The sequence below is a fragment of the Pseudophryne corroboree genome, chromosome 4, assembly GCF_028390025.1.
Source record: "Pseudophryne corroboree isolate aPseCor3 chromosome 4, aPseCor3.hap2, whole genome shotgun sequence".
Classification (NCBI taxonomy): Eukaryota; Metazoa; Chordata; class Amphibia; order Anura; family Myobatrachidae; genus Pseudophryne; species Pseudophryne corroboree.
In genome coordinates, this window is record NC_086447.1 from 277,945,518 (window position 1) to 277,958,142 (window position 12,625).

The 12,625-nt window shown below is 48.4% G+C and overlaps 1 protein-coding gene across 6 annotated transcripts in view; it reads right to left on the minus strand.

Moving 5' to 3' along the window:
- IFT80 (intraflagellar transport 80) overlaps nucleotides 1-12,625 on the minus strand; it is a 519,318-nt gene that overhangs the window by 455,543 nt on the left and 51,150 nt on the right. For 3 of the 6 annotated variants that reach the window (XM_063916161.1, XM_063916160.1, XM_063916158.1), the window contains exon 2: nucleotides 12,401-12,505. The exons of 1 other annotated variant lie outside the window; for it this stretch is intronic. In XM_063916161.1, the coding sequence (XP_063772231.1) occupies nucleotides 12,401-12,440 (40 nt within the window). In that variant the 5' untranslated portion in view covers nucleotides 12,441-12,505. The remainder of the gene's footprint in view (nucleotides 1-12,400; nucleotides 12,506-12,625) is intronic. 2 more of the 6 variants (XM_063916162.1, XM_063916159.1) reach the window with 1 other exon arrangement.

Genomic DNA, 12,625 nt, shown 5'->3' on the forward strand with positions numbered 1-12,625 from the left:
ACTTGGGATGGGCGCCCAGCATCCACTACGGACTATGAGAAATAGAATTACCGGTGAGTAAATTCTTATTTTCTCTAACGTCCTAAGTGGATGCTGGGGACTCCGTAAGGACCATGGGGATTATACCAAAGCTCCCAAACGGGCGGGAGAGTGCGGATGACTCTGCAGCACCGAATGGGCAAACTCTAGGTCCTCCTCAGCCAGGGTGTCAAACTTGTAGAATTTAGCAAACGTGTTTGACCCCGACCAAGTAGCTGCTCGGCAAAGTTGAAGAGCCGAGACCCCTCGGGCAGCCGCCCAAGAAGAGCCCACCTTCCTCGGATTTAGGATGCGGCAGTCCAGCCGCAGAATGTGCAAGCTGAATCGTACTACAGATCCAGCGAGCAATAGTCTGCTTTGAAGCAGGTGCACCCAACTTGTTGGGCGCATACAGGATAAAGAGCGAGTCAGTCTTTCTGACTCCAGCTGTCCTGGAAACATAGATTTTTAGGGCCCTGACTACATCCAACAACTTGGAAGCCTCCAAGTCATTTGTAGCCGCAGGCACCACGATAGGTTGGTTCAGATGAAAAGCTGATACCACTTTGAGGAGAAACTGGGGACGAGTCCTCAATTCTGCCCTATCCATATGGAAAATCAGATAAGGGCTTTTCCATGACAAAGCCGCCAATTCTGATACACGCCTGGCCGAAGCCAAGGCCAACAACATGACCACTTTCCACGTGAGATATTTCAAATCCACGGTTTTCAGTGGCTCAAACCAATGTGACTTTAGGAAATCCAACACCACGTTGACATCCCAAGGTGCCACTGGAGGCACAAAAGGGGGCTGAGTATGCAGCACTCCCTTAACAAAAGTCTGAACTTCAGGTAGTGAAGCCAGTTCTCTCTGGAAGAAAATCGAAAGAGCCGAAATCTGGACCTTAATGAAACCCAATTTAAGGCCCATAGTCACCCCTGACTGTAGGAAGTGCAGGAAACGGCCCAGCTGAAATTCCTCCGTTGGGGCCTTCCTGGCCTCACACCACGCAACATATTTTCGCCATATGCGGTGATAATGGTTTGCGGTTACTTCTTTCCTAGCTTTAATCAGCGTAGGAATGACTTCCTCCGGAATGCCCTCTTCCTTCAGGATCCGGTGTTCAACCGCCATGCCGTCAAACGCAGCCGCGGTAAGTCTTGGAACAGACAGGGCCCCTGCTGCAGCAGGTCTTGTCTGAGCGGTAGAGGCCATGGGTCCTCTGACATCATTTCTTGAAGTTCCGGGTACCAAGCTCTTCTTGGCCAATCCGGAACAATGAGTATAGTTCTTACTCCTCTTCTCCTTATTATCCTCAGTACCTTTGGTATGAGAGGAAGAGGAGGGAACACATAAACCGATCGGTACACCCACGGTGTTACTAGAGCGTCCACAGCTATCGCCTGCGGGTCTCTCGACCTGGCGCAATATTTTTCTAGCTTTTTGTTTAGGCGGGATGCCATCATGTCCACCTGTGGCTTTTTCCACCGGTTTACAATCATTTGAAAGACTTCTGGATGAAGTCCCCACTCTCCCGGGTGGAGGTCGTGCCTGCTGAGGAAGTCTGCTTCCCAGTTGTCCACTCCCGGAATGAACACTGCTGACAGTGCTAACACGTGATTTTCCGCCCATCGGAGAATCCTTGTGGCTTCTGCCATTGCCGTCCTGCTTCTCGTGCCGCCCTGTCGATTTACATGGGCGACCGCCGTGATGTTGTCTGACTGGATCAGTACCGGCTGGTTTTGAAGCAGGGGTTTTGCCTGACTTAGGGCATTGTAAATGGCCCTCAGTTCCAGAATATTTATGTGCAGGGAAGTCTCCTGACTTGACCATAGTCCTTGGAAGTTTCTTCCCTGTGTGACTGCTCCCCAGCCTCGAAGGCTGGCATCCGTGGTCACCAGGACCCAGTCCTGTATGCCGAATCTGCGGCCCTCTTGAAGATGAGCACTCTGCAGCCACCACAGCAGAGACACCCTTGTCCTCGGAGAAAGGGTTATCAGACGATGCATCTGAAGATGCGATCCGGACCACTTGTCCAACAGGTCCCACTGAAAGGTTCTTGCATGAAACCTGCCGAATGGAATCGCTTCGTAGGAAGCTACCATTTTTCCCAGGATCCGCGTGCAATGATGCACCGACACCTGTTTTGGCTTTAGGAGGCCTCTGACTAGAGATGACAGCTCCTTGGCCTTCTCCTCCGGGAGAAACACTTTTCTCTGTTCTGTGTCCAGAACCATCCCTAGGAACAGCAGACGTGTCGTAGGGACCAGCTGTGACTTTGGAATGTTTAGAATCCAGCCGTAGCGGTAGCACTTCCCGAGATAGTGCTACCGCTACCAACAACTGCTCTCTGGACCTCGCCTTTATCAGGAGATCGTCCAAGTACGGGATAATTAAAACTCCCTTCTTTCGAAGGAGTATCATCATTTCGGCCATTACCTTGGTAAAGACGCTCGGAGCCGTGGATAGACCGAACGGCAACGTCTGGAATTGGTAATGACAATCTTGTACCACAAATCTGAGGTACTCCTGGTGAGGATGGTAAATGGGGACATGCAGGTAAGCATCCTTGATGTCCAGTGATACCATGTAATCCCCCTCGTCCAGGCTTGCAATAACCGCCCTGAGCGATTCCATCTTGAACTTGAATTTTTTTATATATGTGTTCAAGGATTTCAAATTTAAAATGGGTCTCACCGAACCGTCCGGTTTCGGTACCACAAACATTGTGGAATAGTAACCCCTTCCTTGTTGAAGTAGGGGCACCTTTACTATCATTTGTTGTGAATACAGCTTGTGAATTGCCTGTAACACTGCCTCCCTGCCTGAGGGAGTGGTTGGCAAGGCAGATTTGAGGAAACGGCGGGGGGGGAGACGTCTCGAATTCCAGCTTGTACCCCTGAGATACTACTTGAAGGATCCAGGGATCCACCCGTGAGCGAGACCACTGATTACTGAAGTTTTTGAGACGGGCCCCCACCGTACCTGGCTCCGCCTGTGAAGCCCCAGCGTCATGCTGTGGACTTAGAGGAAGCGGGGGAGGACTTTTGCTCCTGGGAACTGGCTGTATGCTGCAGCTTCTTTCCCCTACCTCTGCCTCTGGGCAGAAAGGACGCGCCTTTAACCCGCTTGCCCCTATTGGGCCGAAAGGACTGTACCTGATAATACGGTGCTTTCTTTGGTTGTGAGGGAACATGGGGTAAAAATGTAGACTTCCCAGCTGTTGCTGTGGAAACGAGGTCCGAGAGACCATCCCCGAACAACTCCTCACCCTTATAAGGCAGAACTTCCATGTGTCGTTTGGAATCTGCATCTCCTGTCCACTGCCGAGTCCATAACCCTCTCCTGGCAGAAATGGACATTGCACTAATTTTGGATGCCAGCCGGCAAATATCCCTCTGTGCATCCCTCATGTATAAAAGTGCGTCTTTTATATGCTCTACGTTTAGCAATATAGTGTCCCTGTCTAGTGTATCTATATTTTCTGACAGGGAATCTGACCACGCAGCAGCAGCACTGCACATCCAGGCTGAAGCAATAGCCGGTCTCAGTATAACACCTGTGTGTGTATATATAGATTTCAGGATAGCCTCCTGCTTTCTATCAGCAGATTCCTTCAGGGCGGCCGAATCCGGAGACGGTAGTGCCACCTTCTTTGACAAGCGTGTGAGCGCTTTATCCACCCTAGGGGATGTTTCCCAGCGTGACCTATCCTCTGGCGGGAAAGGGTACGCCATTAGTAACCTCTTAGAAATGACCAGCTTTTTATCAGGGGAAGCCCACGCTTCTTCACACACTTCATTTAACTCTTCAGATGGAGGAAAAGCTACTGGTAGTTTTTTCTCTCCAAACATTATACCCTTTTTTGGGGTAACATCAGAAATGTGCAACACATTTTTCATTGCCTCAATCATGTAACGTGTGGCCCTATTGGAAGTTACATTAGTCTCATCGTCGTCGACACTGGAGTCAGTATCCGTGTCGACATCTGTGTCAGCCATCTGAGGTAGCGGGCGTTTTAGAGCCCCTGATGGCTTTTGAGACGCCTGGGCAGGCACAGGCTGAGAAGCCGGCTGTCCCACAATAGGTATGTCGTCAAACCTTTTATGCAAGGAGTCGACACTGTCGCGTAAGTCCTTCCACAGCACCATCCACTCAGGTGTCGACCCCGCAGGGGGTGACATCACGTTTACAGGCATTTGCTCCGCCTCCACATAAGCCTCCTCATCAAACATGTCGACACAGCCGTACCGACACACCGCAAACACACAGAGAATGCTCTGACAGAGGACAGGACCCCACAAAGCCCTTTGGGGAGACAGAGAGAGAGTATGCCAGCACACACCAGAGCGCTATATAACACAGGGATCCCACTATCAATGAGTGTTTTCCCTTATAGCTGCTTTTTTATATATATCATATATATATATTATCTATACTGTGCCTACATTTAGTGCCCCCCCTTTCTTTTTTACCCTTCTGTAGTGTTCAGACTGCAGGGGAGAGCCAGGGAGCTTCCTTCCAGCGGAACTGTGAGGGAAAAATGGCGCCAGTGTGCTGAGGGAGAAGCCCCGCCCCCTTTTCGGCTGACTTTCTCACGCTTTTTCTGGAATACCGGCAGGGGTAATTTTACATCTATATAGCCTCTAGAACTATATATGATGTATATTTGCCAGCCAAGGTGTCATATATTGCCCTCAGGGCGCCCCCCCCCCCCAGCGCCCTGCACCCATCAGTGACCGGAGTGTGAGGTGTACATGAGGAGCAATGGCGCACAGCTGCAGTGCTGTGCGCTACCTTGGTGTAGACCGAAGTCTTCTGCCGCCGATTTTCCGGACCTCTTCGTTGCTTCTGGCTCTGTAAGGGGGACGGCGGCGCGGCTCCGGGAACGAACACCAAGGTCGGGTCCTGCGGTCGATCCCTCTGGAGCTAATGGTGTCCAGTAGCCTAAGAAGCCCAAACTACCACCTGTTAGGTAGGTTCGCTTCTTCTCCCCTTAGTCCCTCGCTGCAGTGAGTCTGTTGCCAGCAGATCTCACTGTAAAATAAAAAACCTAAATATACTTTCTTTCTAGGTGCTCAGGAGAGCCCCTAGTGTGCATCCAGCTCAGCCGGGCACAAGAATCTAACTGAAGTCTGGAGGAGGGTCTTGGTGGGAGGAGCCAGTGCACACCAGTAGTCTAAAAGCTTTCTTTATAGTTGTGCCCAGTCTTCTGCGGAGCCGCTAATCCCCATGGTCCTTACGGAGTCCCCAGCATCCACTTAGGACGGTAGAGAAATAGATTTATATATATATATATATATATATATAGACACTGTGGTTCCTAGGGAGGATGTAGCACGCTCACAAATGCTGAAAGAACCAGGCGGCACTCTGGGGACTGGTGCAACAAATAATGACATTTTAGTGAAAAATCACATGAGTGAATGGCATAGCATTGCCGACGTTTCAGCGCCGCGCAGGGCGCTTTTTTCAAGGCTGTATGCTGTGGAAAGAACAAAAAAATAAAAAATAATGGAACCAAAAACCCACTGGAGATTCATATAATTCACAACCAATAGTGTGCTGTGTGTCCTAGTATCATATATATATATATATATATATATATAGGTATATGTGATACTGGGACACACAGCACAGCACACTATTGGTTGTGAATTATATGAATCTCCAGTGGGTTTTCCATTCCATAATTTCCACACTTTTATCCCTCCTGATTGGCCAGGCATTATTGGCTATGTACTCATAGTGGATGATCCACTTTTTACCGATGTTAATATTCCAGAGCAAATGAATCCATTGATTGTTTGAGGCTAATTACTCGTATAAGATGTACCCCTGATGAAGTCTCTCTGAGAGACGAAACGCGTTGGGTTATCAAATTTGTTGTGATCTGACCTCTAACTTACAATCCTTGAAGGAGGAGTTCACAAAATAAATATTTATACATCTGCTCTTATGTGGACCACCACTGGATGTTAGTGGTGGTTGAAATATTTTATGGACAGTTATATCAATACAGTATCAGATGATCTTTTATAAATTTTTATAAATTTCGCGTATTGGAACATATTGTTTGTTTTCCTAAACAAGATTTTATTTGACATTAGGTCATTCTGTCACAAAAATAAGAATTTACTTACCGATAATTCTATTTCTCGTAGTCCGTAGTGGATGCTGGGGACTCCGTAAGGACCATGGGGAATAGCGGCTCCGCAGGAGACAGGGCACAAAAGTAAAAGCTTTAGGATCAGGTGGTGTGCACTGGCTCCTCCCCCTATGACCCTCCTCCAAGCCTCAGTTAGGATACTGTGCCCGGACGAGCGTACACAATAAGGAAGGATTTTGAATCCCGGGTAAGACTCATACCAGCCACACCAATCACACCGTACAACCTGTGATCTGAACCCAGTTAACAGCATGATAACAGCGGAGCCTCTAAAAAGATGGCTCACAACAATAATAACCCGTTTTAGTTAACAATAACTATGTACAAGTATTGCAGACAATCCGCACTTGGGATGGGCGCCCAGCATCCACTACGGACTACGAGAAATAGAATTATCGGTAAGTAAATTCTTATTTTCTCTGACGTCCTAAGTGGATGCTGGGGACTCCGTAAGGACCATGGGGATTATACCAAAGCTCCCAAAACGGGCGGGAGAGTGCGGATGACTCTGCAGCACCGAATGAGAGAACTCCAGGTCCTCCTCAGCCAGGGTATCAAATTTGTAGAATTTTGCAAACGTGTTTGCCCCTGACCAAGTAGCAGCTCGGCAAAGTTGTAAAACCGAGACCCCTCGGGCAGCCGCCCAAGATGAGCCCACCTTCCTTGTGGGATGGGCATTTACATATTTTGGCTGTGGCAGGCCTGCCACAGAATGTGCAAGCTGAATTGCACTACACATCCAACTAACAATCGTCTGCTTAGAAGCAAGAGCACCCAGTTTGTTGGGTGCATACAGGATAACAGCAAGTCAGTTTTCCTGACTCCAGCCGTCCTGGAAACATATATTTTCAGGGCCCTGACAACATCTAGCAACTTGGAGTCCTCCAAGTCCCTAGTAGCCGCAGGTACCACAATAAGCTGGTTCAGGTGAAACGCTGACACCACCTTAGGGAGAAACTGGGGACGAGTCCGCAGCTCTGCCCTGTCCGAATGGACAATCAGATATGGGCTTTTGTGAGACAAAGCCGCCAATTCTGACACTCGCCTGGCCGAGGCCAGGGCCAACAGCATGGTCACTTTCCATGTGAGATATTTCAAATCCACAGATTTGAGCAGTTTAAACCAATGTGATTTGAGGAATCCCAGAACTACGTTGAGATCCCACAGTGCCACTGGAGGCACAAAAGGGGATTGTATATGCAGTACTCCCCTGACAAACTTCTGGACTTCAGGAACTGAAGCCAATTCTTTCTGGAAGAAAATCGACAGGGCCGAAATTTGAACCTTAATGGACCCCAATTTGAGGCCCATAGACACTCCTGTTTGTAGGAAATGCAGGAATCGACCGAGTTGAAATTCCTCCGTGGGGGCCTTCCTGGCCTCACACCATGCAACATATTTTCGCCAAATGCGGTGATAATGTTGTGCGGTCACCTCCTTCCTGGCTCTGACCAGGGTAGGGATGACCTCTTCCGGAATGCCTTTTTCCCTTAGGATCCGGCGTTCAACCGCCATGCCGTCAAACGCAGCTGCGGCAAGTCTTGGAACAGACATGATCCTTGCTGAAGCAAGTCCCTTCTTAGTATCTCTTGAAGTTCCAGGTACCAAGTCCTTCTTGGCCAATCCGGAGCCACGATTATAGTTCTTACTCCTCTCCGTCTTATAATTCTCAGTACCTTGGGTATGAGAGGCAGAGGAGGGAACACATACACCGACTGGTACACCCACGGTGTTACCAGAGCGTCCCAGCTATTGCCTAAGGGTCTCTTGACCTGGCGCAATACCTGTCCAGTTTTTTGTTCAGACGGGACGCCATCATGTCCACCTTTGGTCTTTCCCAACGGTTCACAATCATGTGGAAGACTTCCAGATGAAGTCCCCACTCTCCCGGGTGGAGGTCGTTCCTGCTGAGGAAGTCTGCTTCCCAGTTGTCCACTCCCGGAATGAACACCGCTGACAGTGTTATCACATGATTTTTCGCCCAGCGAAGAATCCTTGCTGCCATTGCCCTCCTGCTTCTTGTGCCGCCCTGTCTGTTTACGTGGGCGACTGCCGTGATGTTGTCCGACTGGATCAGCACCGGTTGACTTTGAAGCAGAGGTCTTCCTAGGCTCAGAGCATTGTAAATTGCCCTTAGCTCCAGTATATTTATGTGGAGAGAAGTCTCCAGACTTGACCACACTCCTTGGAAATTTCTTCCCTGTGTGACTGCTCCCCAGCCTCTCAGGCTGGCATCCGTGGTCACCAGAACCCAGTCCTGAATGCCGAATGTGCTGCCCTCTAGTAGATGAGCACTCTGCAGCCACCACAGAAGAGACACCCTTGTCCTTGGAGACAGGATTATCCGCTGATGCATCTGAAGATGCGATCCGGACCATTCGTCCAGCAGATCCCACTGAAAAATTCTTGCGTGAAATCTGCCGAATGGAATCGCTTCGCAAGAAGCCACCATTTTTCCCAGGACTCTTGTGCATTGATGCACTGACACTTGGCCTGGTTTTAGGAGGTTTCTGACTAGCTCGGATAACTCCCTGGCTTTCTCCTCCGGGAGAAACACCTTTTTCTGGACTGTGTCCAGAATCATCCCTAGGAACAGCAGACGTGTCGTCGGAAACAGCTGCGATTTTGGAATATTTAGAATCCACCCGTGCTGTCGTAGAACTACTTGAGATAGTGCTACTCCGACATCCAACTGTTCTCTGGACCTTGCCCTTATCAGGAGATCGTCCAAGTAAGGGATAAATAAGACGCCTTTTCTTTGAAGAAGGATCATCATTTCGGCCATTACCTTGGTAAAGACCCGGGGTGCCGTGGACAATCCAAACGGCAGCGTCTGAAACTGATAGTGACAGTTCTGTACCACGAACCTGAGGTACCCTTGGTGAGAAGGGCAAATTGGGACATGGAGGTAAGCATCCTTGATGTCCAGGGACACCATATAGTCCCCTTCTTCCTGGTTCTCTATCACTGCTCTGAGTGACTCCATCTTGATTTGAACCTTTGTATGTAAGTGTTCAAAGATTTCAGATTTAGAATAGGTCTCACCGAGCCGTCTGGCTTCAGTACCACAATATAGTGTGGAATAATACCCCTTTCCTTGTTGTAGGAGGGGTACTTTGATTATCACCTGCTGGGAATACAGCTTGTGAATTGTTTCCAATACTGCCTCCCTGTCGGAGGGAGACGTTGGTAAAGCAGACTTCAGGAACCTGCGAGGGGGAGACGTCTCGAATTTCCAATCTGTACCCCTGGGATACTACTTGTAGGATCCAGGGGTCCACTTGCGAGTGAGACCACTGCGCGCTGAAACTCTTGAGACGACCCCCCACCGCACCTGAGTCCGCTTGTACGGCCCCAGCGTCATGCTGAGGACTTGGCAGAAGCGGTGGAGGGCTTCTGTTCCTGGGAAGGGGCTGCCTGCTGCAGTCTTCTTCCCTTTCCTCTATCCCTGGGCAGATATGACTGGCCTTTTGCCCGCTTGCCCTTATGGGGACGAAAGGACTGAGGCTGAAAAGACGGTGTCTTTTTCTTTATACGGCAATACTTCCATGTGCCGTTTGGAATCTGCATCACCTGACCACTGTCGTGTCCATAAACATCTTCTGGCAGATATGGACATCGCACTTACTCTTGATGCCAGAGTGCAAATATCCCTCTGTGCATCTCGCATATATAGAAATGCATCCTTTAAATGCTCTATAGTCAATAAAATACTGTCCCTGTCAAGGGTATCAATATTTTCAGTCAGGGAATCCGACCAAGCCACCCCAGCGCTGCACATCCAGGCTGAGGCGATCGCTGGTCGCAGTATAACACCAGTATGTGTGTATATACTTTTTAGGATATTTTCCAGCCTCCTATCAGCTGGCTCCTTGAGGGCGGCCGTATCTGGAGACGGTAACGCCACTTGTTTTGATAAGCGTGTGAGCGCCTTATCCACCCTAAGGGGTGTTTCCCAACGCGCCCTAACTTCTGGCGGGAAAGGGTATAACGCCAATAATTTTCTATCGGGGGAAACCCACGCATCATCACACACTTCATTTAATTTATCTGATTCAGGAAAAACTACAGGTAGTTTTTTCACACCCCACATAATACCCTTTTTTGTGGTACTTGTAGTATCAGAAATATGTAACACCTCCTTCATTGCCCTTAACATGTAACGTGTGGCCCTAATGGAAAATACGTTTGTTTCTTCACCGTCGACACTGGAGTCAGTGTCCGTGTCTGTGTCTGTGTCGACCGACTGAGGTAAATGGGCGTTTTAAAGCCCCTGACGGTGTTTGAGACGCCTGGACAGGTACTAATTGGTTTGCCGGCCGTCTCATGTCGTCAACCGACCTTGCAGCGTGTTGACATTATCACGTAATTCCCTAAATAAGCCATCCATTCCGGTGTCGACTCCCTAGAGAGTGACATCACCATTACAGGCAATTTGCTCCGCCTCCTCACCAACATCGTCCTCATACATGTCGACACACACGTACCGACACACAGCACACACACAGGGAATGCTCTGATAGAGGACAGGACCCCACTAGCCCTTTGGGGAGACAGAGGGAGAGTTTGCCAGCACACACCAAAACGCTATAATTATACAGGGACAACCTTATATAAGTGTTTTCCCTTATAGCATCTTAATATATAATAATATCGCCAAATAAGTGCCCTCCCTCTCTGTTTTAACCCTGTTTCTGTAGTGCAGTGCAGGGGAGAGCCTGGGAGCCTTCCTAGCAGCGGAGCTGTGTAGGAAAATGGCGCTGTGTGCTGAGGAGAATAGGCCACGCCCCCTTTTCGGCGGGCTTCTTCTCCCGTTTTTCTGACAACCTGGCAGGGGTTAAATACATCCATATAGCCCCAGAGGCTATATGTGATGTATTTTTAGCCAGCATAGGTACTTTCATTGCTGCCCAGGGCGCCCCCCCCAGCGCCCTGCACCCTCAGTGACCGTTGGTGTGAAGTGTGCTGAGAGCAATGGCGCACAGCTGCCGTGCTGTGCGCTACCTTAAGAAGACTGGGAAGTCTTCAGCCGCCGATTTCTGGACCTCTTCTCTCTTCAGCATCTGCAAGGGGTCGGCGGCGCGGCTCCGGTGACCCATCCAGGCTGTACCTGTGATCGTCCCTCTGGAGCTAGTGTCCAGTAGCCTAAGAAGCCAATCCATCCTGCACGCAGGTGAGTTCACTTCTTCACCCCTAAGTCCCTCGTTGCAGTGAGCCTGTTGCCAGCAGGACTCACTGAAAATAAAAAACCTAACAAAACTTTTACTCTAAGCAGCTCTTTAGGAGAGCCACCTAGATTGCACCCTTCTCGGACGGGCACAAAAACCTAACTGAGGCTTGGAGGAGGGTCATAGGGGGAGGAGCCAGTGCACACCACCTGATCCTAAAGCTTTTACTTTTGTGCCCTGTCTCCTGCGGAGCCGCTATTCCCCATGGTCCTTACGGAGTCCCCAGCATCCACTTAGGACGTCAGAGAAATAGGGGTATTATAACAACCCCAAGGCGCCAATTACACTAATATATATATATATATACACACACACACACACACACACACACACACACACATACACTAAGTATTCTAAATATGTCTGTTTTATTAAATTAAAATAACACTATAATCAAACACATATTCCTTTGTAAATTGTCAAGTGGTATTTTTGGATTATATGCACCTTGTTCTGTGCAATTAGGGACTATGAAGCAGCCACAAGAAATACCTTGGGAATGAACACTCAATTCTCCATTCGAATATGACAATTCTGAAAATCGATTTTAGTATCGGCGCTAAATATCTCCCATCTCTGACACTGTTTTATTATACTCTGACTATAAAAAAAAAAATTCTACTGCATATAAATGCCCCCTATGTATTCACAAAAGGTGGATTTTACTTGAGACAGAGAAATTGTCAAGTTGTGACAAGTAGAAACTTCAGGCGGGATGTAATGGCATCAGAGTTTGATGGAGGTGTGGGATGCCGGCCGAACTCGGACTTTTTTAAAGCGACAGTCATTTATAAGTCAAAACTTTGCCCCGTAAATGACTGTCGCTTTAACAAAAGCGTCAGAGTTTGTCCGGCATCCTGCACCCCCTGCAAACTCAGACGCCATTACATCCCACCTTTAATCTGCATTAAAACAAAGCTCAAGCCAAGGAAAGCATTTCTGAATAATGGTAACCAGTACATTGTTTTTCTTCACTGTAAAGGATATGTTTTGGTTCTTTTAATAATGAAGTCTTTAGTCTCATTTTGCTCTGTATAAAATGGAAGAAAATAACTTCAGATTCTCCAGTATAGGAAAATATAGCTCAACCTGAAATACATAATAAATTGTCAAAGTCCATTTTTTGGGTAACATAAATCATTCCAATTTCATATTCCTTTTAACCATATGTACTATAATGAAATGTTCTTATCACATGTTTTTATTAAA